This window comes from Bos grunniens, chromosome 3, assembly GCF_055505025.1.
Source record: "Bos grunniens cultivar Pamir isolate PY7600 chromosome 3, Bosgru_T2T1.0, whole genome shotgun sequence".
In the NCBI taxonomy this organism is placed as follows: Eukaryota; Metazoa; Chordata; class Mammalia; order Artiodactyla; family Bovidae; genus Bos; species Bos grunniens.
In genome coordinates this window covers 4,057,399-4,085,255 of record NC_141167.1, presented here as the reverse complement: position 1 = coordinate 4,085,255, position 27,857 = coordinate 4,057,399, and the positions used below count along the sequence as shown (strand labels likewise).

The 27,857-nt window shown below is 53.0% G+C and overlaps 1 protein-coding gene across 1 annotated transcript in view; it reads left to right on the top strand.

Annotated features, from left to right (window-relative positions):
• The window catches only part of RAMP1 (receptor activity modifying protein 1), a 41,376-nt gene extending 24,575 nt beyond the window's left edge, over positions 1 to 16,801 (top strand). Inside the window, exon 3 of the mRNA XM_086375793.1 lies at positions 16,174 to 16,801. Within this exon, the coding sequence (XP_086231919.1) occupies positions 16,174 to 16,429 (256 nt within the window). The 3' untranslated portion in view covers positions 16,430 to 16,801. The remainder of the gene's footprint in view (positions 1 to 16,173) is intronic.
• The last annotated feature ends 11,056 nt before the right edge of the window (positions 16,802 to 27,857 follow it).

Here is a 27,857-nt window from a genome sequence, read left to right as displayed (position 1 = left end):
GGGGCTTCTTAGCCTTATGACTGCCTCCTACTAGGCAAGGTGGGGGACTCACGCCCCCTTGCTGGGAGCCTGGGACCACTCTACCCATTTTAAAGGTAGAAGCATGGAGCCTCAGTTCTCAAAGCCCACCGCTGGTCGCTGTCCTGTGGTACAGAATGTTCTGCGGCCCTGCCCCAACGTTCAGTGTTGCCTTGAGCTCCAGACAAGATGGGCCAGCCAGGAGGGGGCCAGCTGGGCATGGGCAGCTGGCGGGACATGTGGTTGGGGGTGAGCTCATGGTGAGGGCCCTTACTGAGGAGGGGAAGGTAGTCCGTCAAGGCTTTGGGAAGCTCTCGGGGGTCCCAGGAGAATCCAGTGGCATCAGGGAGACAGAGGACCACCAGGGCGGGGGGACGGGGACCAGGGCCCTGCCCAGGCCCAGGGGCGGGGCTGCAGGGCCTGGAGGGGAAATACCGTCCCTCTGGCCGCCAACGTGGCTTCCCAAAGGCTGTTAGAGTCCAAATATAGCGCCCTGGCAGTCCTGCTTAATCCCGGGCTCAGACAAGCATGTTCACCCATGTACTGGCAAGGGCAGGGCCCTGGGCCCTAGCAGGCTGGGTGTGGCCAGCTGGGGACTTCACCCTGCTGGACCTGGGTGTCCACACAGTGGTCCTGGGAGATCCCAGGGTGGCAGCAGGTCAGAGGGGTCCCACTGGCCTGGCCACCAGCGGGCACTGCTCCCGGTGTCCTCAGACCCGGGGCCGAGCGCTGTGAGCACAGTCACACCCCACCTACCGGCCCTTGGAAGACACCCTCTGCATTTGGAAACTGGAGCCTCCCTCCTCGCACTGCAGATCCCCGGAGCCGGGTCCTGCTGCGGCCTGATCCTGAGGTGGTGGTGTGCCCTGCTGCCTGTGGGGAGCCCGGCCTGGCAGCGCCCAGCTGGTGTCTGATGCCAGAGTGGCTGCTTTCGGAGCCAGGGATGGACTCCTCCCAGCCAGGGCATAGGGGCCCAGAGTCCTTCCTGCCTGGAGCAGAGCCCATGGAAGAGGGCCAGTGGGGGAGGCCCCTCCCCAAGGGGGTTAGCGGTCTACATGTAGGAGGCAAGCAGACCCCAAGTCAGACCCCTGGCCAGCCACCTCACTGCCCTCTGGGGCCACTTGCTTGGTCGCCTGCCCAGCCCCCTGGGCTGCAAGGCGGGGCGGAGTCTGGGCACCATGTGAATGGCCTCAGTGTGTCCTGTCCGCTGAACAACAGAGGGTTTCGCTGTCACAGGGATGGGGCGTGTCCGCTCAGAGGTCACAGCCAGCTTCCGGGTGTGTGGGCCGTGCACCCCAGCCTAAGTGAGTCCCCATTCTGCGTGCCCGCAGCTCCCTCCTAGTTACAGGGTGTCCATCACCTAGCGGGGCGAGACTGGGCCTGTCCTGCCCCAGGGCCCGGTGCACACGTGCTCCCAGCAGGAGCCCAGGCCCCCTTGTGGACATCAGACCAGCCCCATCTGCCGCAGGGTGTCCGAAGAGGCGGGTGCCTGCCCCCCTCGGTCTCTCAGCCTTGGGTCCCTGAAGTCCAGTCTCCCCGCACGGCACCCAGCAGCCCCTCTGTCCCCTCTGGGCCTTCCTGCTCCTCCTTGCGGGTGTGTCTCACTGGCTGGGCTCTGCTGCGGAATCCTGGGGGCGGGCAAGGAGGGGGTGCTGTCTCTACAGAGCCTGGAGAGGGAGCAGAGGCCCAGTGGCCTGACCAGTGCCAAGCTCAGGACACCAGGGCGGGGTGGACAGCTGCCCGGCATGGTGGCAAAGCTCCGGGTTGTCCCCCAAACTCTGTGGACATCTTCCAGAAACACAGGAAAACGGTGACATCTTCAGTTGATAGCAGTCACCTTCAGTTCAGTTCAGCCGCTCAGTCGTGTCCGACTCTTCGCAACCCCATGGACCTCGGCATGCCAGGCCTCCCTGTCCATCACCAACTCTCTGAGTTTGCTCAAACTCATGTCCATCAAGTCAGGGATGCCATCCAACCATCTCATCCTCTGTTGTGTCCCCCTCTCCTCCTACCCTCAATCTTTCCCAGCATCAGGGTCTTTCCCAATGAGTCAGTTCTTCGCATCAGGTGGCCAGAGTATTGGAGTTTCAGCTTCAACATCAGTCCTTCCAATGAACACTCAGGACTGATCTCCTTTAGGATGGACTGGTTGGATCTCCTTGCAGTCCAAGGGACTCACAGGAGTCTTCTCCAACACCACAGTTCAAAAGCATCAATTCTTTGGCACTCAGCCTTCCTTATGTTCCAACTCTCACACTCATACATGACCACTGGAAAAACCATAGCCTTGACTAGACGGACCTTTTTGGCAAAGTAATGTCTCTGCTTTATAATATGCTGTCTAGGTTGGTCATAATTTTCCCTCCAAGGAGTAAGCGTCTTTAATTTCATGGCCGTAGTCACCATCTGCAGTGATTTTGGAGCCAAAAAAAAATAAAGTCTGCCACTGTTTCCACTGTTTCTCCATCTATTTGCCATGAAGTGATGGGACCAGATGCCATGATCTTAGTTTTCTGAATGTTGAGCTTTAAGCCAGCTTTTTCACTCTCCTCTTTCACTTTCATCAAGAGGCTCTTTAGTTCTTCTCTTTCTGCCATAAGGGTGGTGTCATCTGCATATCTGAGGTTATTGATATTTCTCCCGGCAATCTTGATTCCAGCTTGTGCTTCTTCCAGTCCAGCGTTTCTCATGATGTACTCTGCATATAAGTTAAATAAGCAGGGTGACAATATCCAGCCTTGATGGACTCCTTTTCCTATTTGGAACCAGTCTGTTGTTCCATGTCCAGTTCTAACTGTTGTTTCCTGACCTGCACACAGATTTCTCAGGAGGCAGGTCAGGTGGTCTGGTATTCCCATCTCTTTCAGAATTTTCCAGAGTTTGTGATGATCCACACAGTCAAAGGCTTTGGCGTAGTCAATAAAGCAGAAATAGATGTTTTTCTGGAACTCTCTTGCTTTTTTGATGATCCAGCAGATGTTGGCAATTTGATCTCTGGTTCCTCTGCCTTTTCTAAAGCTAGCTTGGACATCTGGAAGTTCCCGGTTCACGTACTGCTGAAGCCTGGAAGTTCCCGGCTCACGTACTGCTGAAGCCTGAAGTTCCCGGCTCATGTACTACTGAAGCCTGGCTTGCAGGATTCTGAGCAGCACTTTACTAGCATCAGCTTGGCTGGGCGCTTTTCCTGGTGGGGGTCGGGGAGTGGGGACCGCCCCACATGCACTGGCTTCCTGGCGGCCACCTCAGCCCTGGGCCTTCTGCCCAGTTGGATCCCACAGCTCAGAGATCCTGAGCCTCTTGCCTGAGGACACACAGCAGCTTCACAGGGCAGCTGGCTGAGGCAGAAGCGGAAATCTGGCTTCCCAAGCCGCATGCCCTGCCTGGAGGAGGGGGCATCCTTCCAACCCACCCAGGGCCCCACACACAGCCCGGCCCCACGTGCTGCACACCGTGCTTCCAGGCGGCTGCGACTGGTCTGGATGCCGAGTGAAGACTCAGCTCAGGGTGCCCCCCCATCCTTCCCCGAGGTGCGCCTCCAGCTTACGGGGTCTGAGTGGGAACTGATACACTGCCAGCTCTGGGTGCAGAGACTGCGGCCTGTGCTTCTGAGACGTGTGTGCACCGGGGGCCTGGGACTCCCTGCTGCAGAGCCCCTATGCAGGTGGGGAACCCAGCTGTCCCCAGGGCTCATCTGTCCACACTGGGGTCCTGGACAGCCCAGGCTAGAAGGGACAGTGACCCCCCCCCCCAATGCCCCTTCCCTCCCAGCCCAGGCTCAGGGGACAAGGACTCTTAGTGGCTCCTGGAGTCACAGACATGTCAGCCTCCTCCACGGGGCAAGGTGTGCCCCGTGCCGGGCCCGGGGTACAGCAGGGAACCCGAGGTCACACCCCGGGTGGACAGACAGCACATGGGCGGCTGCAGCAGCTGCAGGGATGGGGGAGACACAGGGGTCCCAAGGCCCGGAGGTCGCGCCTAGGGGTGTATCCCCACAGTACTGAGCTGGAGACAGGAATGTATGCAGGCAGGTGGCGAGGTGGCTGGGGGCATCGGACGAAGGGGTCCCCCACAGCGTCCCTGCTGTGGACCAGGGCTGGGAGAACCACTTCCTCTGGAACAGGAGATGCAAAATCCGGCCTGAGGGTCACCGAGTGGGTCATTCCTAAGTGGGTCCTGAGAGGCAGCTGGAAACAAGACCGCATGAGAAGAAACAGGCTCAGAATTTCCCAGAACTCCCCCTCCCCCGTGTCTGCAAGACAAGAAGCTCTAGGCGGCCAGGCGGGAGGAGATCCTGGGGACTCAGCGCCTGTCTGTACTGAGTGGGGCAGCCCTCTGTGCAGCGTCCCCCAAGCTCCATGGACCCCAGAACACTGCTGGCATTTGCCTTGGTGGAATGTCTCAGGAGTGGGACAGTCAGGCTGGCTCCAGGCCAGGAGAAGAGAGAATGAAAGAGCAAAAGACAGAGGAGCTGAAGCCAGAGGCCCCAGGGTGGGAGGGGACGGTGAGAATGAGGACCGAGAGGGCTTGTCCAAGAGGGCGGGGTCCCGCAGTCTCCCCAAGTACCTGGCTTCCTCTGCTGTCTAGGTGATGGAACCTCCAGATGGGGGTGTCTCCTGAGGGACAGAGAAAACGCCAGCCTCTTTCCACTTTTCTTCCTCTTCTTACCTTGAACAGCCCCCTTCCAAGATCCTTTTTTCTCACCTTTATTCATATCATTTTCATTTTCCAAGAAGAATGGCATTTGTCCACCTCGCTCAGCAAGTGCCGGTGGTCTGGGAGGTACTGTTTAGCCAGGGAGCTGGTCTTGTGAAGATGGGAGCTGGAACTGACCTCTGCCATTCAGGCTTGGTATGAAGCCTGTCGCGTTGTTTGTTTATTTGTTGACCCGGGAGTATTAGGGGGCACCTCCTAGCGTGTGTCATTCCTGGACAGACATGGAGCTCGTGGTTCCCAGTGCTCCCAGGGAAGATGGGTTTGCCCAGACATGTAGAACAGGAGTCAGCAGACAGAGACCCAGTGTAGTGGGAACCTAGGAAACACCCGCAAGAGTGCGTTTGCACGCCGTGGTCATGCTGACTGCAAAGCGTTCCTGGCGAGGTGTCCTGTGGGTCAGCCCTAGGCTGGCAGAAATGCATGAAGACGCCTATCACTTGGTCTCGGTGGATTTTTCCAGCTGGGTGGAATCTCTCTGATCTCCCTAGTTTAGGGAGGGCTTCGCAGAATGGTGTCCACCTGCCCCCCACCCCCATAGCAAGTCCTTGGGGTCCAGGTGAGCCCAGGTACACTGCTGGCTCGGGTCCCACCAGCACAGCACAAGTTTGCAGGTGACTCTAGAGTTCGAAGTGAAATGTTTTCAATCCAACCATCAACAGGACTTCTTATATGCTCCCTGCAGCGTCAAGAAAAACAAAAGATGCCCTGTCCTGTGCAGCCTCCAGGCACTGTGGGTCTGGGGAACAGTCCCCCAGGTGGGCTTGGTTACCCGCCCTGAGGGCCACTCGGCCCCTCCTGTGTGTGGTTGGAGGCCCTTTGCAGAGATGAGCTGGCCTGGCACACTGGCTCCGAGCCTGGAGCCTGACGTAGGGTGGGCCAGCCCATGGCTTTCTGCCACCAGAGGAAGTGGCCTGGTGAGCTGTCAGCCCCTCCCAACTTTGGAAAGGTCCTGAAGTGGCTATTTATGAAATCTTGGGTGGGAGCGAAGGTGGAAAAACCAGGGGGAAGGCAGACCTGGCCACCTAAAACATAAATGGGTTCCTAATTGTGATGAAAATGCCTCAATAGCAAACGTGATGTTTGCTATTCATTTGAGAGATTTTGTTTTATCACATTAAGAAGAACTTCTTTGTGCTTTACAAAGTTGGGCTTTTTTTAAAATCAGAAATGAATGTTCAGTTTTATCAAACGCCTTTGCCACATGTATCAAAACGATTGCTGCTTTCCTTTGACAAACTGAAGTATGATTTTATAGTAATAGCACTGAAGCCTTCCTGAAATAAACCCACTTTATTCTATACACTAGCTTAAAGTTGCTAGTGTTTGAAAAAGGACATCTGTGTCTATTTATAAGTGAAAGTGAACATCTGTTGCATGAGCCTGCCTGTTCCCAGGCACGTGGGCGGGCCATCTTAAGAGGTTTGGGATCAGGGTTTTGTTAACTATTTCAAAGAGCTGAGAAGCTTGACATCTTTTTCTGTGACCTTAAGAATCTGAAAGAACCGCCTGAGTCTAGCACCTTTTTTGAAAGTAGTTCTTTAGCAATTTGTTTCTTTTTTCCTCTCAGATTTTCAACTTTATAAGTCAAGATCATCATTTATAATCTCCCCCAAAGCATTCCCATTCATCAAAGACTTTCCAATTTTTAACATACATGTTTTGCATGTTAGTCTCATACTTCTTCTAATCTTTTAACTATGGTTTTGTATGTTGGTGTTTTCTCTGCTTTTTTTCTGGATTATCACAAATGTGATCATTTCATTGTAGCTATTTTTCTAAAGAATCAACTGCTGAATCTACTTATTCATTTTTATGTTTTTAAAAAATATCAATAAATACTAGTTTTCAATAATTAGTAATGCATTTAAACTATTTGCCCTTTGGAGAGATCTATTTTGTGTTTCTTTATTTAAATGTCTTTATTTGGATTCTTACTTCATTTATTTTCATTTATTTTTAGTAATAATAAGATAAATTACAACTGCAGATTTTTCTCAAAATTCAGTTTTGCCTTGATTTCATTAATTTTTACATGCAGTGTTGCCATTATTTTTTCTTAACAACCTATAATTGAATTTTTAAATGCCATTTGGCCCTGAAATTATATAAGAGTGATCTTTCATTTCTAGGAGTTATTTTTTTTTTAATTTTATCCTTTTTTTTACTAATTTCTAGTTTCTGATATTGTAGCCAAAGACTTAAAATCTCCACTTTGAGAATTTACCAAGTTTTCCTTTGCGGCCTAGATAGGATCCTGGGACTTTTAAAAAGCTTGTTGATTCTTTGCAGGATAGAAACTTCCTCATATAGTCACTGAAATCAGGTTTATTACATTTATTTTTCATTTTTATGCTAGTTACTATTCACTCAACCTGGAGAGGTGTGTTACAGCCCCCCACAAGAAGAGTCTGTCCTGATTACTCACAGCAGGAGGCTCTCTGGACCCTGCAGACCTGTGACAACACCCTTCTCTGTGTGAACGCCCCTCTCTTCCCGGCTACCAGGTTACCGGGTTACCAGGTTACAGTCTTCTGCCCTGGATTGTGCTCCATCACCCCCGCGTCCTCTCCTGTCTCCAGGCAGATCCGTCCCTTTCTCTTCCTTCTGCTTTTGTTTCTCTTGCCTTTGAGATGACTGCTATGAACAGTCAGCTGATGAATGGGGCTTTGTTTTTCCCTACACTCTCCCTGCCCTCATGGTGTTTGCAGTCTAGAAACCGAGACCAACAGTGAGTGAACAATCCTGAGTTAAAAGTTCAGATACGAAGAAGGACACAGCTGTGAAGGAAAACCCTACTTTGCTGGGGATCCTAACGAGTTGAAGCATCAGAAAAAAAGGCCTGTTTGAGGAGGTGACATCTGAGGGACATGCAGATACTGGCCTTGTGACGACCAGGTGAACGGTCTTCCACACAGAAAGTGCAGCATGTGCAAAGGTCCTGAGGCAGAAACACCAGCCAGGCAGGGTGGCCAGGGGGAGAAGGAGGGGCACAGTTGAGAGTGAGGGGCGGGGGCTGCATGAGAGCTTTTGAATGCAGCGCAGGTGCGGGGAGGGGGCAGAGCATTGAAGGTATGAAGCGAGGGTGAGCTGGTGTGGGCAGTGGGCGAGGCTGGAGAGCACAGAGGCCAGGGCTCTGGCCCCAGGAGCCCATGGTGGACAGAGCCCAAACTGCAGAAGAGAGGAAAGCAGAGGAGGAAGATGATGGCTGCCTTTGGACAGCAAGGATATCCAACCAGTCCATCCTAAAGGAAATCAGTCCTGAATATTCATTGGAAGGACTGATGCTGAAGCTGAAGCTCCAATCCTTTGGCTACCTGATGCGAAGAATTGACTCACTGGAAAAGACTCTGATGCTGGGAAAGATTGAAGGCAGGAGGAGAAGGGGACGACAGAAGATGAGATGGTTGGATGGCATTACCAATGCCACGGACATGAGTTTGAGCAAGTTCCGGGAGTTGATGATGGACAGGGAAGCCTGGCATGTTGCAGTCCATGGGGTCGCAGAGAGTTGGACACGACTGAGTCACTGAACTGAACTGACTGAGCTGCTGAGCTGAGTAGGGGAAGGAGAAGAGACACAGATGCCCTCGCCCCTGGCCCACGATCAGTGCAGAGAAATGAAAGCTGGTCAGTGACAGGGCTGCAGGAGGGGAGGGAACCCCTGGAAATGGGGGGACCCAAGGCAACTCAGAGAGGGCAAGGCTTCCCAGCCAGGAATGAGAGGTGGGGCTAGGCCGGGGGCACCCCGAGAGTCAGGTACATGGACAGCCCGCTGTGCCCAGGAAGGCTTCAGATGGGGGTGAGGATGTCAGGAGTGTTGGAGGTTGCAGTCGCAGGGCCCGGCAGAGAAGTGAAGAAGGGCGGCAGAGCGCGGAGGACCCTCACGGGCGGGAAGCGCGCGGTCAGATGAGGCAGGCCACAGATGGGCAGATGGAGCGAGAAGACAGAGAGCCCCGAGCGAGAGACGGGGCGGGGTGGGGGGTGCTGACCACGAGGGAGGGGGTCTCTGGGGAAGAGGTCAGGGGAGGAGGGACCAAGGAGAGGCGGTCCCCGAGGAGGGGGCGCCATCTGGTGGCCTCGTCCTTCCGGCAAGAAGGGTCCAGGGAGCGCGGGGTCCTTGGACGCCTGGGGCGGGGAGCCAGCGGGCGGATGGATGCCAAAGGGGGTCCTGGCCTCGGGGCCCTCTCAGCCCCCAGGCGCAGACGCCCCTCGGAGACTGGGCATCTCATCCCCGCAGCATCCGTGTGGAACCCGAGAGGAGGCGAGGGCCCTCTGGCCGGCCGCGCCCCCGAATTGCCACAGCCTTGTATCTCTCCGAGGAGTCCGCCCCTCCTCCCACTACATCCTGGAGCAGAGCTTCCCGCTCCCCCCCACCTGAGGGAGGAGGGGAGTCCCAGAGCTCCATCCCACCCCACTCCGGAGCGGCCTCGGGGGCAGAACCCCCGTGCTGGAAGCAGAGGGTGGGAGAGGGGGCGTCCCCAAGGTGGTCCCCGGGCCGGGACTGACCCCACCCAAGTGGGGCAGAGGTTAGGCCGGTGGAAGGAAGGAAGGCCGCAGGCTGCGGGCCTGCTGGGCCTGGCGGGGGTCTGCAGGAGTGAGTAGGAGCCCGGGGCCACCGCAGCCCCTCTGAGCCCTGGGCGGTGCCAGACGTGGAGCGGCCCCGCCCCCAGCAAAGTGCCACCCGCCAGGCAGCGGGGCTGAGGGTGCTCGCGCCCCCTACCCCTCGCCAGCCCGGCTCCAGGCTGGCACTCAGTCCTCCCAGCTGCTTGGGATTCAGAGCGTTCCCTGCGCCAAAGGCTAAGGAGACGTGCTCCCCACAGCTGCAAATGCAGGGGGCTTGAGTGTCCGGCTTTCTACAGGCCTTTTAAAACATACAATTATAAAAATAATATGTGCCTGTAGGAAAAACATGAAAAAAAATCCCTCCAAAAGCGGAGATAGGAGAATAAAAGTCCACCACCCTCTAGGGGTGACAGGTCCTCTTAACGTTCCGGGGTCTTCCCCTCCCGCATGGACCGCTTTATGCTGAAACCACGCTGTCTGTGTCATTTGGTCTCCACGGCTTCTTCTGTTCAGCGTTTTAGCATAACTTTTTTCTTCCTGAATATCTTTTTATAGCTACATAGCAGAGGCTGTTGTAAGCAACTTGAGTCCCTGTCCTACTGCTTGCTCTTTTTCAAAATTAAAAATCTGTAGGAGACATCTTCTTACATGACTTTGGTCTACCTTTCATATTATTAATTTAGGAAAATTCCCAGAAATAGAATTCCCTGACTCAAAGGGTATCCATGACTTTGAAGTTCTCCAGACATAATTGCCAAATAGCTTTTCAGGAAACTTTTACTAGTTTATCTTCTACTAGTAAAGATACAAACACCTGCTTCATTTCACTGTACCTTCACCAGCACTGCATAATTCTCATTTTGAAAATGGATTGTTTGGAAGTTGCTTCTTTCTTCCTTAAAAGTGAGGTTAACAATTTTTTTTCCAGATGCTTGTTAGCCATTTGTATTTCTAGAACTATTCAGCCAAAAGCTGAATGAGTATCCCTCTTTGTGTCTTGGACTCACCCAAACACCTCCCTATCTACCTAACTACCATCCCCCGACATCAGTCTGGGGAAAAAAAAACCCTGACGCCGGGAAAGACTGAGCAAGAGGAGACGGGGACAACAGGGGATGAGATGGTTGAATGGCATCACCAACTCGATAGACATGAATCTGAGCAAACTCCGGGAGAGAGTGAAGGACAGGGAAGGCTGCTGTGCTACAGTCCATGGGGTCTCAAAGAGTAGGACAGGACTTGGTGACTGAACAACAGCATGTCAGTCTAGCATTTAGACGGGCTCCCCAAGCTGGCCTCAAATGGGTCCCAGTCTCCTTCACGTGCCCCAGCTGCCAGAGTGCCAGGTGGTGCCACCTCCCCTACAACCAGCAGGTATTTAAAGCTGCTGGGAAAAAAAAAAGAAAGTGAACCAAACTCGTGGTTCCTCCTCAGATATTCTGAAGACTTAGACACACACCGCCTGGTCAACATTTACCCGAGTTTATAGAACAAGAAATGTACCCTTCAGGGACCACACACCAGTTGTCCGGAAGTTGTCCACTTACTGGGCACCTGCTGTACACCAGGTCCTTGACCTTGTTTAATTTGATCTGCCCAATAACCCTGTCAGGTCAGGACCTGTCTCTTCATTGATTATAAAGAGACCAAGGCTTGGATGACCAAGGCTGGAGAAGACTCCTGAGAGTCCCTTGGACTACAAGGAGATCCAACCAGTCCATCCTAAAGGAGATCAGTCCTGAATAGCCATTGGAAGGACTGATGCTGAAGCTGAAGCTCCACTACTTTGGCCACCTGATGGGAAGAACGGACTCATTGGAAAAGACCCTGATGCTGGGAAAGATTGAAGTCAGGAGGAGAATGGGACGACAGAGGATGAGATCGTTGGATGTCATCACCGACTCAATAGACATGAGTTTGAGCAAGCTCCGGAAGTTGGTGATGGACAGGGAAGCCTGGCGTGCTGCAGTCCATGGGGTCACAAAGAGTCGGATATGACTTAGCCACTGAACAACAATAAGGCTTGGATGGGAGAGATGAGGCCCCGGGATCACTCAGCGTAAGAGGTGGAGCTGGATTTGAACCCAGTTTTTCAGGGCACCAGGGCCCATACTCAGATGCTCTATAATCAGGACCAGTCAGTCCTGATGCTGGTTGGTATCCCCAGAGCAGACAAGTCCCCTGTGGGTAGGGGCGGGCACCTTCTTGTCAACAAGAAAAAATAATCGTCAAGTGCAGTGCCAGGAGCCTGGACTTGGTGGGACCCAGACATACTGAAAACTCCCACCATACTGTTCAAGAACATTCCAAGCAAAGTTCACATGGGGGCCCAGAATAGAAAGTCTTGGCCAAAAAAGGAAAATGATTCCATTACATGAGAACTGAAAATATAGGGTTAAAGCAAGAATATTTCCTGATGATTATTTTGGCCCGTTCAGTCGGTATAATGTTCTTTTGATCAGAAGAATGTCTGTACTCTGGGGGGAATTCTTGTATCACATCCTTGCTGACAGAGCTCACAATATTTATTGAGAGTTTCAGCTGTCACTTCTGTATAAATAAACAGGATGAAGTGGGCAGCCAACTCCGCATGAGGGATATTTTTAGACGGGGGTGGAGGGGTTGGCTTTGCAGACAGGAAGGATATTTCAAGGAGAAAGTGCTTGGCCCCAGAATGGCCCACCACTGGCTCAGCCTCAACATGTGCCCAGTCTGTGGTCCCTGGTATCACAGTTTCCTGGGTCAGGGGTTCTTCCCATTCTGGCAATGCCTCCTTCAAGGGATAACCCAGCTCTATTCCTCAGGCAGAGCACAGGGGACAACATTTAGGACTGACTGTGTCACCGTGTCTGCACCACACCTAAAACTACCCATCAATTTGATGGGTCTGAGGTGGGGAAGAAGACACTCTGGTAACATGTATCCCTGTAGTTGGCCAACCACATGCTCAAAAGGCTGGTCTTTGGTTTTTAACGACACTTTCACTCACCTCGTACCAGGCTTCTGACGTGTACTAATTCATTTTTCCACAATGAGACCCAGTCTGTCCTGACTTCCTGTAGGTTTTTGCACTTCCATTTTCTGCTTGGAACATGAGTTCTTGTTCTCTTAGAAAAACCTCACACCCCTGTAGGCATGGCTCCTGCACACCATCCACCACTTCTGCCCACTCCATCCATTTAGATGGTCATGTGGACTGAGGGAGGCCTTGTGTGCATGCAGGGTCATGGCCCAAAGGGCAAGCAGGGCAGAAAGAACAGTGACCTAGTGATCGAGAGACCATATGATAGGAGCTGTGGTGGAGGGGTGCTTGGGTGCTGGTGGGACCCCAACCTTTTCCCTCTGCTTTTCAATACATGCCTGAGTGTCTCCTCAATGTTGATTTATGGCTTCTGCTCTGTGTACTCATTTCCCGTCCTAAAATAAGGAAAAGCATATTTTGTAAATCTTCATTTTACTGGGAGGAACTCTTCATTTCTTTGTGTGGGTCCAAAGTTCCTTCTGTTATATTCTTTTGACTGAAGAACTTTAACATTTCTTGTAGCACAGGTCTGCTGACCACGAACTCTATAAGCTTTTTTCTGAAAAGGTCTTATTGAAAGCTCATATTTCAAAGATATTTTTGCTGAGTAAAAGATTCTGGGCAGACAGGGGTTTGTGGCCCTTCCCTCTACCCCTCCCCCCATCCCCACCTAGTACTTGAAAAATGCCACCCATTGTCTTCTGGCTTGCATAGTCTCAGTGAGAGGTCTGCCGTAGTTCACATCACACATTCCTCTGTAGATGTCTCTTTTTTTCCTGAATGACTCCAAGATTCTTTTCTTGGATTTTTTTTCCTTCACCATTGGTTTTCAGCAGTTTGACTTTAATATCTAGGTGGCTGTTGTTGCTGTTGCTTTGCTTTTTTGTTCTGTTTGGGGGGGGGTGTCTCTGGCCTTCTTGGATTTATGGTTTTTCATCTCATTATTTATAGAACATTCTCATTATCTCTTAAATATTTCTTCTGCCCCATTCCTTCTCCTTTTGGAATTCCAATTACAAGTTAGAGATAACATCATTGACAGTGCTCTTAATTTATCACAACTGTTAGATGCTCTGTGTTTTTCTTTTTGTTTCAGCTTGGGTAATTTCTATTCACCCATCTTCAAGTTCACTAGTTCTTTCCTCAGATGCCAAGTCTGATGATGACCTCATCAAGATGGACTCTCTGATACTGTGGGGTTTCCTCCCCCAGCATTTCTCTTTGACTTTCTTACATTTCCATCTCTGCTGAAATTCTCTGTTGGTGCATATTGTCTACTTTCTCAACTAGACCCTTTATCATATTAATATTTTTAAGTCCCTGTATGGTAGTTACCATATCTGGGTCATCTCTGAGTCAGATTCTGTTGATTGCTTTATCTTTTGACAGCAAGTCCTAATGTTTTATTGAATGCTGAACTTGCATGTTTAGAAGAGAAGAGATTGAGACAAATAGTATTTACATCTGGAAATAGTTAAGCCTCTTGTGTCAGGCTGTTATTATGGGATTTAAATTGATCTTGTGAAGAGTTGAGCTGGGTCTGGGATTTGGTGTTGCTATGGTTTCCTTCAGAGCATGATAGCCTTCAAAGATCTCTGGCAGTGGGCTCCCATTGTGCTGAGGGTGGGGCTAGAGAATTTTTGTTTGTGTTCTGTGTCCCACCCTGAACACCTGTGCCACAGAGGAGGTCTCTCTACCCCTCCCTGCAGCAGAGTACTGTTGCTTGTTATTCTATGCCAGACTTATTTTGGTAGAGAGGAAGAGGCATTCCCTTGTCCTGGTCCAGTCTCAGCTTAGAAAAGCCCTAGACCATCAACCTCCTCCCTGTATCTGTGGGGGCTTGGGTGGGAGATTCCTGTCCCTCCTCCAGTGGTGTGGGGGCTTGGGTGGGAGATTCCTGTCCCTCCCCCAGTGGTGTGGTATCATGCAGGTTTCTAGGTCCAGAATGGTTTCCTACTGTCCTCCCAAGGGAATAGAGTTTTTTCTCCCCTTCTCCCAGCCATGGTGTGTCTTCTTGTGCCCTGGGGCTGATGGCTGTGCCATCCCTCTTTCAGCAGCTCAAGGCTTAGCTTCCTGGAGATAAGGGTCTGGGAGGGCTTCAGTCCTGTTCAGCTGCAGCCACAGAGACTTAAATAGGTAAATGCACTCCCATGTTCAAAGCAGCAGAATCTGTTCATTGGGATCAGTTTTTCTCATCCTTCAGCGGCCCAAGGCAGTGTTGCTGCTTATGTGAGAAGGGCTGGGGAAATGTGTGGTGTCCGTGCCTGCCCCTTTCTCACATGCTCCCCCTAGAGCCTCACGAGAAAGAGCAAAGAGTCACGGAACCACCAGTACACCTGGGGCCCCAGGAATTCCAGACTGACCCCCTCAGCCCACCCTGAACCCTGGGCAGCTCATTATTATGCAGCTGGTACAGCAGCTGCATCCTCTTCACACAGCCTTGCTCCTCCCTGAAACTCAAGTTACACTGCTGACTTGCAGTCTCAGCTCTCTAATGGACTCAAAAAAATCTATGACTTTGTAGTTTCTTCAGCTTTGTTGGTTGTCGTTCAAGAGGAATCAGCATTCTGTTTTGCTTTTTCCATCCTAAGCAGAAGTGATACCTTCTGGAAACTACATTTTCATTTCCCCAACATTGAATCTTCATTTATTTTAAAAAATTGACTCAAAAAATTAAACACAAACTTATAATATGATCCAGCAATTTCTGGCTTCTGAATATGCACCTGAAAGAACTGAAAGCAGAGACTTGAATATGTAATTGAACTACATGAACTGCTACATGAACTCCCATATTCAAAGTAGCAGCACTTATCACAACAGTTAAAACATAGAAGCAACCCAAATGCCCGTCAATGAGCAGATAAACAAAATGAAATATGTTCAGCCTTAAAAAGGAAGGGAACCCTGTCGTGTGTAACAACATGGATGAACCTCAAGGACATTCTGTTCAGTGAAATAAGCCAATTACAAAAGGACAAAGAATATATGAGCCCACTTATGTGAGCTACCTGGAGTCATCAGATTTCACAGAGATAGAAGGCAGGAGTTGCCAGAGACTAGAGGGAAGACAGGTGTGAGTGTTTAATGGGAACAGATTTTCTGTTTGGGAATGAAATAGTTCTGGAGATGGATGGTGCTGATGGTTGCACAACAATGCCACTATAGTTAATGCCACTGGACTACACAGTTTAAAAGGGTTGAAATGGTAAATTTCATGTTATTTATATTTTAGCATAATTTAGAACAAAATGTATTGGTTCTTGGCATGTACCAGGGATGCTTCTAGGCACTGGGATTACAGAGGTGAACAAACAGACAACATCCCTGTCCTTATGGTGTTTACACTCAATAGGCAAAAAGAATGCATAACCTACCAGAGTGAAGGGTGACAGCACTATGGCACAATTCCAGAGAGAGTGGGAAGATGAGGCATTGGGGTGAAGGTAGGGTGGGAAGCCTCACGGCAAGTCCTGTGGACCGCTGGGGGAGCTTCCAGGCTGGGGTGGTCTGCACAGGGTGATGGGGATGGCAAGGGGCTCAAAGGGCTGAAGCTCGTTTTTCCAGACTTCTTTCTGAAGATGCTTGGCTGGTCCACCTTCTAGTCTGCCCTTGGTATGACATCATAGCTCCTAGAATCCCTTAGCTCCAGCTTGCCTTCTGGGGTCTGGCCACACGCTTCCCACACACACCCACCCAGGAGCCTTCCAGGACCTTTGTCTCTAGAACCAGTCACCACCTCAGGGCCTGGGCTTCAGTGGAGCTTGCCACAGGGGATTGGGGTGGAGAGCCCCCAGCTCGAGTCCCTCCGGGTCCTCTGCCCACCAGGGCCTGACGACCTGCTTTTCCACCTGCAGGAGCTACAGGGAGCTCTCCGACTGCACCAGGCACGTGGTGCAGAAACTGGACTGCTTCTGGCCAAACGCGGAGGTGGACAAGTTCTTCCTCGTCGTCCACCAGCGCTACTTCAGAAACTGCCCAGTCTCAGGCAGGGCCTTGCAGGACCCACCCAGCAGCATCCTCTGCCCCTTCATCGTGGTCCCCATCCTGGTGACCCTGCTCGTGACGGTGCTGGTGGTCTGGAGGAGCAAGCGCCCAGAGGGCATCGTGTAGGCCACGGTCTGTGTGTGGGGGCAGGGAGAGGGCTGCCCGCTCACAGAAGCTGCAGAGCGGGTGGGAGGTAGGCACGGAGGCCCGGCCTGACCAAGGCTTCTGGAGCCCCAATGGCAGAGCAGACCCCCGCGCCCCCCCGCCTCCCCGCAAATCCCCTCTTCTACTGAGAAGAGCTCACCCCGGGATGCCAGCCAGAGTGGTCAAGCACAGGCGTTGGCCTGGGAAGGCAGCCCAGGGGCTGCGAGGGAGCGGGCACAGCTGTTGGTCTTGCTGGGGGTGGTCTGAGCTGTCTCCCAATAACCCCCACCACAGTCGCGTTCTGCCTGTGGCCAGACTGTGGAGAAGTATTTGTGATTAAAGGATGTCCTCAAATCTGGGCAGCGTCCTTCTTTCTGGATGTGGACCAGTGGGAGTGGAGAGGGCAGACACGCCAGCCCCTCCAGACTTTCTCTGACAGGAGAGGCCCTCGCAGGGACGTCTACAGGGGAGGGTGACGGCCCCGCCAGTGTGGGAGATCCCCCGCCAGTGTGGGAGACCCCCCGCCAGTCTCCCACACTGTCTGGACCTCAGTGAGCTGGGACTCCACCCCAGACGGGGCCGGGTCTGCTCTATGTTCATGGAGGCCCCTCCCCAAAGATGGCTCGCCAGCCCCCAGGTCCCTTCTGTCCCCCAGGCTTTTCAGCGGCCGTTTCCTCTGTTTCCCTCAGGCTGCGGCAGCACGTGCTTCCCAGGCTCCCGCTTACTGCCGGGCTTCTAGAAGGTTCTGGAAAACCAAAGGGCGTGCCCTGCGCAGTCCCTCCCAGATGTCCTCAGAGCTCAGCCCGCTTCTCCCGGGTCCCTACAGCTCCCAGCCGGCCGCAGTGCCTCCAGCCCAGGAACTGCCCCCTCTCAGGCCCACTGTCCTCTGCCCAGCGGGACAGCCACCGAGGCATGGGGCCACAGCCTCTGGGCTCTCGAGTCCACACTCACGGCCCTGGGGCCCTCCTCGGCTTCCCACGGGGTGTGATCCTCCGCCTCTACCAAAGGAGCCAGAGCCGGGGCGGGGGAGGGACGGACCGGAGCAGGAGGGTGGGGCTCGGAGGGAGGCGCCAGAGAGCGGGCGGCCCTCCCTGAGGGAGCCCTCTGCCCGGGGAGCCTTCCAGAGGCAGCTTTGGGGCTGTGGTGACTTCAAGGACAGGCCCCACCTCTCCCCACGTGCTTTGCTGGCTGGAGGGGTGTGAGGGGTGGGGTGGGGTGAGCTGTGAGGTGATGGGGTGTGAGGTGGTGAAGTGATGGGGTGTGAGGTCTGAAGTGTGGGGTGGGTGTTGATGGGTGTGAGGTGATTGGGTGTGAGGTGATGGGGTGAGGTGTGAGGTCTGGGGTGTGAGGTGATGGGGTGAGGTGTGAGATTTGGGGTGTGAGGTGATGGGGTGAGGTGTGAGGTCTGGGGTGTGAGGTGATGGGGTGAGGTGTGAGATCTGGGGTGTGAGGTGATGGGGTGAGGTGTGAGGTGATGGGGTGTGAGGTGATGGGGTGAGGGGTGAGGTCTGGGGTGTGAGGTGTGAGGTGATGGGGTGAGGTGTGAGGTCTGAGATGTGAGGTGATGGGGGTGAGATGTGAGGTCTGGGGTGTGAGGTGTGAGGTGATGGGGTGAGGTAGGAGGTGATGGGGTGAGGTCTGGGGTGTGAGGTGTAAGGTGATGGGATGAGATGTGAGATCTGGGGTGTGAGGTGATGGGGTGAGGTGTGAGATCTGGGATGTGAGGTGATGGGGTGAGGTGTGAGATCTGGGATGTGAGGTGATGGGGTGAGGTGTGAGGTGATGGGGTGAGGTGTGAGGTCTGGGGTGTGAAGTGATGGGGTGAGGTGTGAGGTGATGGGATATGAGGTGTGAGGTGATGGGGTGTGAGGTGTGAAGTGATGGAGTGAGGTGTGGGGTCTGGGGTGTGAGGTGTGAGGTGATGGAGTGAGGTGTGAGGTGTGGGGTGGGGTGGATGATGGGTGGGGGTGGTGCTAGGGTGAGGGGTGGTGGGTAGGGGTATGGAGAGGATCACACTTGGTGGAAAGGCCTCTCCTGCCTTGCTGCTGCTGCTGCTAAGTCACTTCAGTCGTGTCCGACTCTGTGCGACCCCATAGACGGCAGCCCATCAGGCTCCCCCATCCCTGGGATTCTCCAGGCAAGAATACTGGAGTGGGTTGCCATTTCCTCCTCCAATGCATGAAAGTGGAAAGTGAAGTCGCTCCTGCCTTGGCTCCTCCTTAATTGGCCGCTCACTTCTGCACCACTGACAGCCAGCTGATTAATAAGACTTTCCAGATTTGACCAAGGGAAGGAACCTTTGCAGGACGGCAGGCTGCTTCTCCCTCACATTGCCCTATGCAGCCCCTGAGGACCGTTTTCCCTTAGAAGAAAACGACTGCGGGGAACTGGTCACTGCAGGTCAGAGGATGGCTCAATTAGAAGAATGTGTTTTCCAAGCACTCTCTTCTGAAAGGTCTAATCTGAAAGCTGTCACCTAATCTCGTCATCAGAATGTCACGTGTTCTGGAAAAATGACTGTGGATCTATTTTTAAACCTTTGAAAATGTATTTCCTGTCATCACAGCCTGTGAAAAAATAATCACATTAACCCTGACAGAGAAGGCCAAGTTCAGCCTCAGGACAGCCTCCTCGCTGTCCCCACTAACCCTGGGGCTCCATGCCCCCATCTCCTCCTCCATAAAGTGGGGAGGGTGGTGGGGTCCTCCTTGAAGGGTGAGGCGTTGATTAAGCAGAATGTCTTAGCCCTGGTTTTCCGAGATGCCCAGAACGGATTCCCCGTGAGGCAGTTGTCTGTCAGGGCAGCACCTAGGAGCTGGGGAAGGTCCCAGATGCCACGTGATCTAAGAAAGGTCGGCAAAGCCACAGGGGTCTCTGCACCAACGCCTGTGCCTTGGAGTCCTGGGGAGCAGGCCTGCCTTGACCCACCCATCTCCTGTCTTGGGAGCGACCCTGTGAAGTGTGGCCTCGAGGTAAAGCCCCGATGGGTCCCAGAGCCATCAGTGGGCCCAGGGCAGCCCCGCTTCTGGTGATGCAGGGTCTGGGAGGAGCATCCTCAGGAACCACCCCTGCAAAGCACAGACGGTGTGAGCACTAAACACAGTCATTACTTTAAAATTATCCGAGCTGATGGAAGAGGGCGGCAGAGGGTGGGCTGGTTAGATAGCATCACTACCAACCCAATGGGCATGAATCTGAGCAAACCCCAGGAGACAGTACAGGACAGAGAAGCCTAGTGCGCTGCAGTCCACGGGGTCTTGAAGAGCTGGACGTGACTTAGTGCCTGGACAGCAGCAATGGGAGAGTGCCTGGTAATTAACATTTATCAAGTTCATTTAATGCTATTTTGTTGTTGTTGTTGTTTAGTTTTTTATCTCTTGGTGGTGCTATGTGGCATGTGGGATCTTAGTTCCCTGACCAGGGATTGAACTGTGTCCCCTGCATTGACAGCATCCCCTGCATTCAACCACTGGACTGCCAGGGAAGTCCCTAATGTGTCTTAAAGTACTCAAAAATTGGGTTTTGACTTTAGAGACAAATTTGTTTTAATTGAAGCATAGTTGATTTACACCGTGGTGTTAGTTTCTGGTGTACAACAAAGTGATTCAGTTATAAATATGTATATACATTATTTTCAGATTCTTTTCCATTATAGGTTATTACAAGATATTGAATAGAGTTCCCTGTGCTTGTAGTAGGATCTTGTTAACTTACTTTATATATAGTAGTTTGTATCCACAACCCCAAACTCTTAATTTATCCCTCCCCCCTCTTTCTCCTTTGGTAACCAAAACATTGTTTTCTATGCCTGTGAGTCTGTTTTGTAAATAAGTTCATTTACATAACTTGTTTTCGATTCCACACATAAGTGATATTATATGGTGTTTGTCTTTCTCTGATTTCACTTAGTGTGATCATCTCTAGGTCCTTTCCTGTTGCTGCAGATGGTATTATTTCAGTCTTCTTATAACTGAGTAACATAGTAAATAGAGTCCTGCAGTATTTGTCTTTCTGTGGCTGGCTTTTAGAGAAGGCAATGGCACCCCACTCCAGTCCTCTTGCCTGGAAAATCCCATGGATGAGGAGCCTGGTGGGCTGCAGTCCATGGGGTCGCTAAGTCAGACATGACTGAGTGACTTCACTTTCACTTTTCACTTTCCTGCACTGGAGAAGGAAATGGCAACCCACTCCAGTATTCTTGCCTGGAGAATCCCAGGGACGGGGGAGCCTGGTGGGCTGCCGTCTATGGGGTCGCACAGAGTCGGACACGACTGAAGTGACTTAGCAACAGCAACTATCTCATTTAGCATAATGCCCTCAAGGTTCATCCATGCTGTCACAGATAGCAGGACTGCTTCCTTTTTAAGGCTGAGTAACATTCCACTGTATGGATAAACCACATGTGTTTATCCCTTCATCTCTTGATGGACACAGCTTGGCTACAGTGGATAATTTCTAAACATTTAGGTTTGACTTTGGAATGCATATTTGTAAGTACATTTGAATTCATGTGCACCTGACTAGAACTTTCCTGGCAGTGACACAGATCTGCTGTGTTTAGGGGGTTTAGGGGGACCCAGAGAGCGTTCAGAGTTCTCTTCCTCATCAGTTCACCGGTCTTGACTGGAATAGAGACCAGACTTTGCCCTCACCAGGGGGCTTTCCGTCTAGCCCAGGTTCATGGTCAGTTCAGTTCAGTTCAGTCACTCAGTCATGTCTGACTCTTTGCAACCCCATGAGCTGCAGCACACCAGGCCTCCCTGTCCATCACCAATTCCCGGAGCTTGCTCAAACTCATGTCCATTGAGTTGGTGATGCCATCCAACCATCTCATCCTCTGTCGTCCCCTTCTTCTCCTGCCTTCAATCTTTCCCAGCATCGGGGTCTTTTCAAATGAGTCAGCTCTTTGCATCAGGTGGCCAAAGTATTGGAGTTTCAGCTTCAATATCAGACCCTCCAATGAACACCCAGGACTGATCTGTGTTTGCAATTCACAGGGCTGAGGGCAAAGAACCCAACACCAGCAAATAAGGTGCTTAGTGAGAACTGAAAAACCGAAGTGGAATTTTTGTATTATTTGTTTGAGATTGTCTTATAAATAATCATGTAAGCAAAAACAAATGACTTTCTTATTATGGCTGGCCCTTCTGCGTCCTCGGATATGGAGGACCAGATATGAGCCTCTGCAGATCTTGGGGCGTGCAGAGGTCCTGAACCCCATCCTTCGTGGTCACTGAGGGACAACTGTCATTTCCTAGGCCTGCCTTTAGCAAATTTCCATGAGCTAGGTGGCTTAACACAGAATGTGTTCCCTCACAGTTTTCTGGAGGCTAGAGATCCCAGGATCAAGGTCTTGTCAGGGCCACAGTCTCGCTGAGAGCTCCAGAGGAGACTCCTTCTGGCCTCCGGTCATCCTGGGCATCCCTCAGTGTTCCCCAGCTTGGCCCACCAGTTTCACCATGTTCTCTGTGTGTCTTTGTGTCTTCTCTTCTTATAAGAAGAGCTCCAGGTCGCAGGCGCCGGGATGGAAATCTGTTCAGAGCCGTGGTTCAGGCATCCCAGGGCCAGACTCCAGCTTGTTGGGGTCTGCTTGGACCTCTGTCCAAGCTGTATGGCTCTGAGCAGCTTCTTCACTCTCTGATCAGTTTCTGTGCTTGGAAAAGGTTATCCCTTCTCGTCATCAGCCACATCCCAAGGACTGTGTTTAAGCACCGGAGAGCAGGCTCCTGGCCAGAGGACCTACGTGTTTGTGGAGGGAGTTGGAGGCGGGCTGTGGCTGGGGGCCTTTGAGGGAGGAAAGATGTTTTAAGCCACTTTTGTCTCTTTTATGAGCATAACTGCTCTTTGGTTCCTTGCAGAATAACTTTAGGAAAGATCTGTGGTACTTTTCAAGGCTATTTTTGGAGGTGAACTTGGATCTGACTTTGGTTTCTTCTTCATGGAACCATGTGCTGAGAGGGGCTGGGAGGCTGCCTGTCTTTTGTGTCAGTCGTGTCCGACTCTGTGCAACCCCATGCACTGCAGCCCACCAGGCTCCTCTGTCCATGGGATTCTCCAGGCAAGAAGACTGGAGTGGGTTGCCATTTCCTTCTCCAGGAGATCTTGCCCATCCGGGGCTTGAACCCACTTCTCCTGCACCTCCTGCACTAGTAGGTGGATTCTTTACCACTGAGCCACCTGGGAAGCCCATTATATGTAGATCATATGATGATGTCCAAAAAACCTCAAAGTAACAGGTTTGTTGGATACTGGAGTGGGTAGCCACTGCCTTCTCCAGGGCTCCAGGGGATCTTCCTGATCCAGGGATCGACCCGGGTCTCCTGCGTCGCAGGCAGATTCTTTACCACCTGAGCCAAGTTCTGGTGGCTTCCCTGCCCATCTTTACTCGGGTCTCTAAACAGGGAGAAAGGACAGCAGGTTGATGGCAACCTAAGGAACAGTTTGCTGTATATAACCTTAAAAGCAGTCCCCACTCACCCACCCTAGCCACAACCCCTGGGCTGCGGATGGCCACCCCTCAGATGAATCCCCTTCCCAACAGACACACTCATTCACAGGAGGCCAGATGGTTTGCTCCCTGACTGTTCTCTGAGTCGGGGCAGGAGGCAGGTGGGGGGGATGTCCCTACAGGTCAGTGCAGACCATCATCACAAAGGCAGCTGCATCCTAGTGTCCACCCAGGCTGCCCAAGGTTACACTTGGAGGCTACTCGGACTATCATCCTGGCACCCTCTCCTTGCTAGAAAGAGTCCATGTTGAAAAAGAAAACAGCTTCCTAGGTGGCACTAGTGGTAAAGAACCCACCTGCCAGTCCAGGAGACGTGGGTTGGATTACTGGGTTGGGAAGATCCCCTGGAGGAGGAAATGGCAACCCGCTCCAGTCCTCACCTGGAGAATCCCAGGGATAGAGGAGCCGGGAGGGCTACAGTCCATAGGGTTGCACAGTTGCACACGACTGAAGTGACTTAGCACACACAGCATAGAGACGATGGCACCAAACTGCCTGCGATCGGATTGAATCCCAGCTGTGCAGTAAAACTGATGAGGCAGGGTACTCGGCCCCTCTGGGCCTCACTTTCCTCACATGCAAAGGGACGGCTGTAGGTACTCTGGGGAGTCGCATAGACAGCTCTCAGCCCTGTGTTCTACGCCTCCTACGTGCTCTTTAACTTGGCCATGGTGCTGCGTCCTTATGAAGGATCTGGGCGCCGAGGACTGTGGGTGTGCGTGAATGCCCATCCTGGGCATCTATTTCTGTCTCTCAGGTGGTCCCAGCCCCAGTGCACGGAGGGCAGGGGGTGTGTGGAAGGGACAAGCATCATGATGATGATGACAGTTCAAGGGGTGACGTTAGGGACGGCCCCCCACTGCTGGGGTCCACCGCATTTGGTGTAGAGCAGAGCTGTATCAGTCTGCTGGGGCTCCCATAGCACAGCACCAGGGCCTGGGCAGCTTAAATAGCACAAGGGTATTTTCTCCCAGTCCTGGAAGCTGGAAATCCAAGATCAAGGCGTCATGGGGTTGGATTCTTATGAGGCTGCCCTCCTCGGCTTGTAGATGGTCATCTTCACGTGGCCATCCCTCTGTGCATAACCGTGTGCTAATCTCCTCTCCTTATGTCACCAGTTGTGTGGAGTTAGGACCCTCCCCAGTGGACTTACATCACCTTATTACCTCCTTCAAGACCCCATCTCCAAATTTAGCCACATTCTGAACAGCTGGGGACCAAGACTTCACACATGAACTGCGGCGAGGGCACACAGCCCAGCACTCACAAGAGCCCACCTTCCCCAACCACTGAACTGCCACTCAGGTGGTGGTCAGCTTTCCCAGCGGACCACAGCAACCAGTTTAAGCTGTGATGGAATGAAAGGGCTGTAATTCACCATGAAAAGTCGTAGGAAACAGCATTGTAGCAAGGCAATTGCTACAGAAACATCACAAGATCGAATAAAAACCTGCTTTAAGATGCATCACACATTCGTGCTGGGGGAGAGCAAGGCTGCAGGGGCAGGGGAGGGTCTTGGTGGGATTCCTAAGAGGTCCCCGGAGCTGCTGCGTTCAAGGGCATTGGCAGCTTGGCAACACAGACTTTTCACCTTGTCTCATTTTTTGAAAAATAGATAGTTCCCTTCTTGCCTGTTGCCTGTGTTTCTGCACAATCATGTTTTTTGTGTGTGGGGGGGGGGGGGGGGCTAGAAACAGAACAAAGAAATGAAGGGCTAAGGAGAGAGGAGGGAAAAGTACAGATATTTTTCTTGAGTTAACTGGGTCAACCATCAGGACAGCAGGGAGAAGAGGAAGACTGTTAGAGAATATTAAAGAGATGCCGGCAGAACCAGCCTGCTGTGAGGGGAGGGAAGGAGGGCGGGCAAGGGCAGCCTGGGCCTGCTTCCTGAGGGTGAGGGCGAGAGATGCTGGCCAGCCACCCGCAGCAGGCCAGGCGTGGGGCAAGCACCAAGCTTGTGTCCAGCCGCTGTCAGGGATGCTGACTCGACTCACCTCTGCTCCTCTAGCCTCATCAGCCCTGGAGGTGGGGTCCAGTTCTCAGATAAGGGGACTGAGGCACAAGGAGATGCCAGCACAGGGGCAGCTGCCCTGAGCGTGGGTGCTGGACCCCTGGTCTGAAGCCGGGGCACAGGGGCAGCTGCCCTGAGCGTGGGTGCTGGACCCCGGGTCTGAAGCCGGGGCACAGGGGCAGCTGCCCTGAGCGTGGGTGCTGGACCCCGGGTCTGAAGCCGGGGCACAGGGGCAGCTGCCCTGAGCGTGGGTGCTGGACCCCGGGTCTGAAGCCGGGGCACAGGGGCAGCTGCCCTGAGCGTGGGTGCTGGACCCCTGGTCTGAAGCCGGGGCACAGGGGCAGCTGCCCTGAGCGTGGGTGCTGGACCCCGGGTCTGAAGCCGGGGCACAGGGGCAGCTGCCCTGAGCGTGGGTGCTGGACCCCGGGTCTGAAGCCGGGGCACAGGGGCAGCTGCCCTGAGCGTGGGTGCTGGACCCCGGGTCTGAAGCCGGGGCACAGGGGCAGCTGCCCTGAGCGTGGGTGCTGGACCCCGGGTCTGAAGCCGGGGGCACAGGGGCAGCTGCCCTGAGTGTGGGTGCTGGACCCCGGGTCTGAAGCCGGGGCACAGGGGCAGCTGCCCTGAGCGTGGGTGCTGGACCCCGGGTCTGAAGCCGGGGCACAGGGGCAGCTGCCCTGAGCGTGGGTGCTGGACCCCGGGTCTGAAGCCGGGGGCACAGGGGCAGCTGCCCTGAGCGTGGGTGCTGGACCCCGGGTCTGAAGCCGGGGGCACAGGGGCAGCTGCCCTGAGCGTGGGTGCTGGACCCCGGGTCTGAAGCCAGGGGCACAGGGGCAGCTGCCCTGAGCGTGGGTGCTGGACCCCGGGTCTGAAGCCGGGGGCCTGCTGGCTCCCAGACCCCCAGTTCTATCACCTGTACCACCTCCCTCGGTTCAGGAGAAAGGAGACCAGTCAGGAACTGGGGGCTCCAGGAGGGTGAGGGCAAGGAAGTGTGGGTCATTACTGGGTGTGTGCATCTCCAGGTGGGCTCCCTTCTGCAGGACTCATACCCCTACATCCCCAAGTCCTGCTGGGCCACCTCTGCCCCTGGGGGCGCACCCCCCACACACACAGCAGCCTCATGACTGATCCTTTTGGGAAGCCACGGGATGGAGACCAACGTGGGGAGCCCCATCCAGGCCTCTGCAGCCCCGCGAGGTGCCCTGGCTCTCCATGGCCCAGCAGGTATTTTCTCCCTGAGGAGAAGGCTCTACATCTTGCCTGGAGGAAGAAACTGGGAGGTCTCTTGGTTCTTCCACGCCACCTCTTTGTAAGTCTCCCTGCCTCTCAGCCGCCTGTGCCCCCAGGAAGGATGACTGCTTGGCCCCTCAACCAGAACAAGCTGTCCTTAAACTTTGGGAACATAAGGCGGCATGTCCAAGGGAGGAATGTTTGTGTAGCTCAGGAGTCAGGGGCCAGGCAGACCCCCTCCCACAGCCCCCTACCCCTTGCTGCTTCACTCAGCCCCCACATCCTATTAGGCCCCCCAGCTCCTCATCCAAACCCAAGTCCTTTCCATCACCCTTCTTCTCAATCTCCAATTTTCAATTAAAGCAATTCCACCCCCCTCCCCCCCCCCCAAAAAAAAAAACTGGTACTAATAAAACAGTGAATTTCTATTGGGTTTGGATGGAGGACTTTCATAATCCATTGTTCCCTTCCTTGTGCTTTTAAGAAGATAACTGCTTTCTAGTTTTCAAGTCCTGGCCCTGCAGAAGGTCATGCACAGCCTGAAAATGATTTAACAGATCAGGAGAGACCGGCTGGATCAGCACTCACCTAACTGTGACCTGTGCCTGAGCGTCTTTCCTACCCATTCATTGACCTGGACGACACCTAGCTGCCACTGGCTGGGTCCTGACGTGGCTCACTGGAGGGCTAGGGAGTGGAAAGAAAACGATTGCAGTTGAGACCATGCCTGGCTGGCGGTTGCCTGGTTTCACAAAGGGAGGAAACGCTGCCGCGAGTGTTCAGCCTACCGCTAGAGGCGCTAGCGAGTCGGAAGCCGCGCGGCGGGGGAGAGTTGGGGCAAAACGGGAAGCGACCCTTCCTCTGAGTCAGAGCGCCTGCCATCTACCCAGGACCCCTCCTTGCTTTTTCTCACTTATTGCGACCCCTTTCTTTTTTAACTAAAGGCTCAGTCACATGTACAGCAAAGAACAGCTAAAGACTTCCTAGTGTTTAAAACAGTGCCCAGCAAATGGTCGGCACTCAAGAAATCCATATCCAGTTGACTGACTGTAATTAGCAACATCACTGACACAATGACATGGGTTTGGGTGGACTCTGGGAGCTGGTGATGGACAGGAAGGCCTGGCGTGCTGCCGTTCATGGGGCCGCAAAGAGTCGGACACAGCTGAGCAACTGAACTGAACTGAACTGAATTAGTAACAGATAACCACCCTTATGGCAGAAAGTGAAGCAGAACTAAAGAGCCTCTTGTGAAAGTGAAAGAGGAGAGTGAAAAAGTTGGCTTAAAGCTCAACATCCAGAAAACTAAGATCATGGCATCTGGTCCCATCACTTCATGGCAAATAGATGGGGAAACAATGGACATAGTGAGAGATTTTATTTTTTTAGGCTCCAAAATCACTGCAGATGGTGACTGAAGCCATGAAACTAAAAGACGCTTGCTCCTTGGAAGTAAAGCTATGACCAACCTAGACAGCATATTAAAAAGCAGAGACATTACTTTGCCAGCAAAGGTCCGTCTAGTCAAAGCTATGGTTTTTCCAATAGTCATATATGGATGTGAGAGTTGGACTATAAAGAAAGCTGAGCACCGAAGAATCGATGCTTTTGAATTGTGGTGTTGGAGAAGACTCTTGAGAGCGGGAGGAGAAGGGGATGACAGA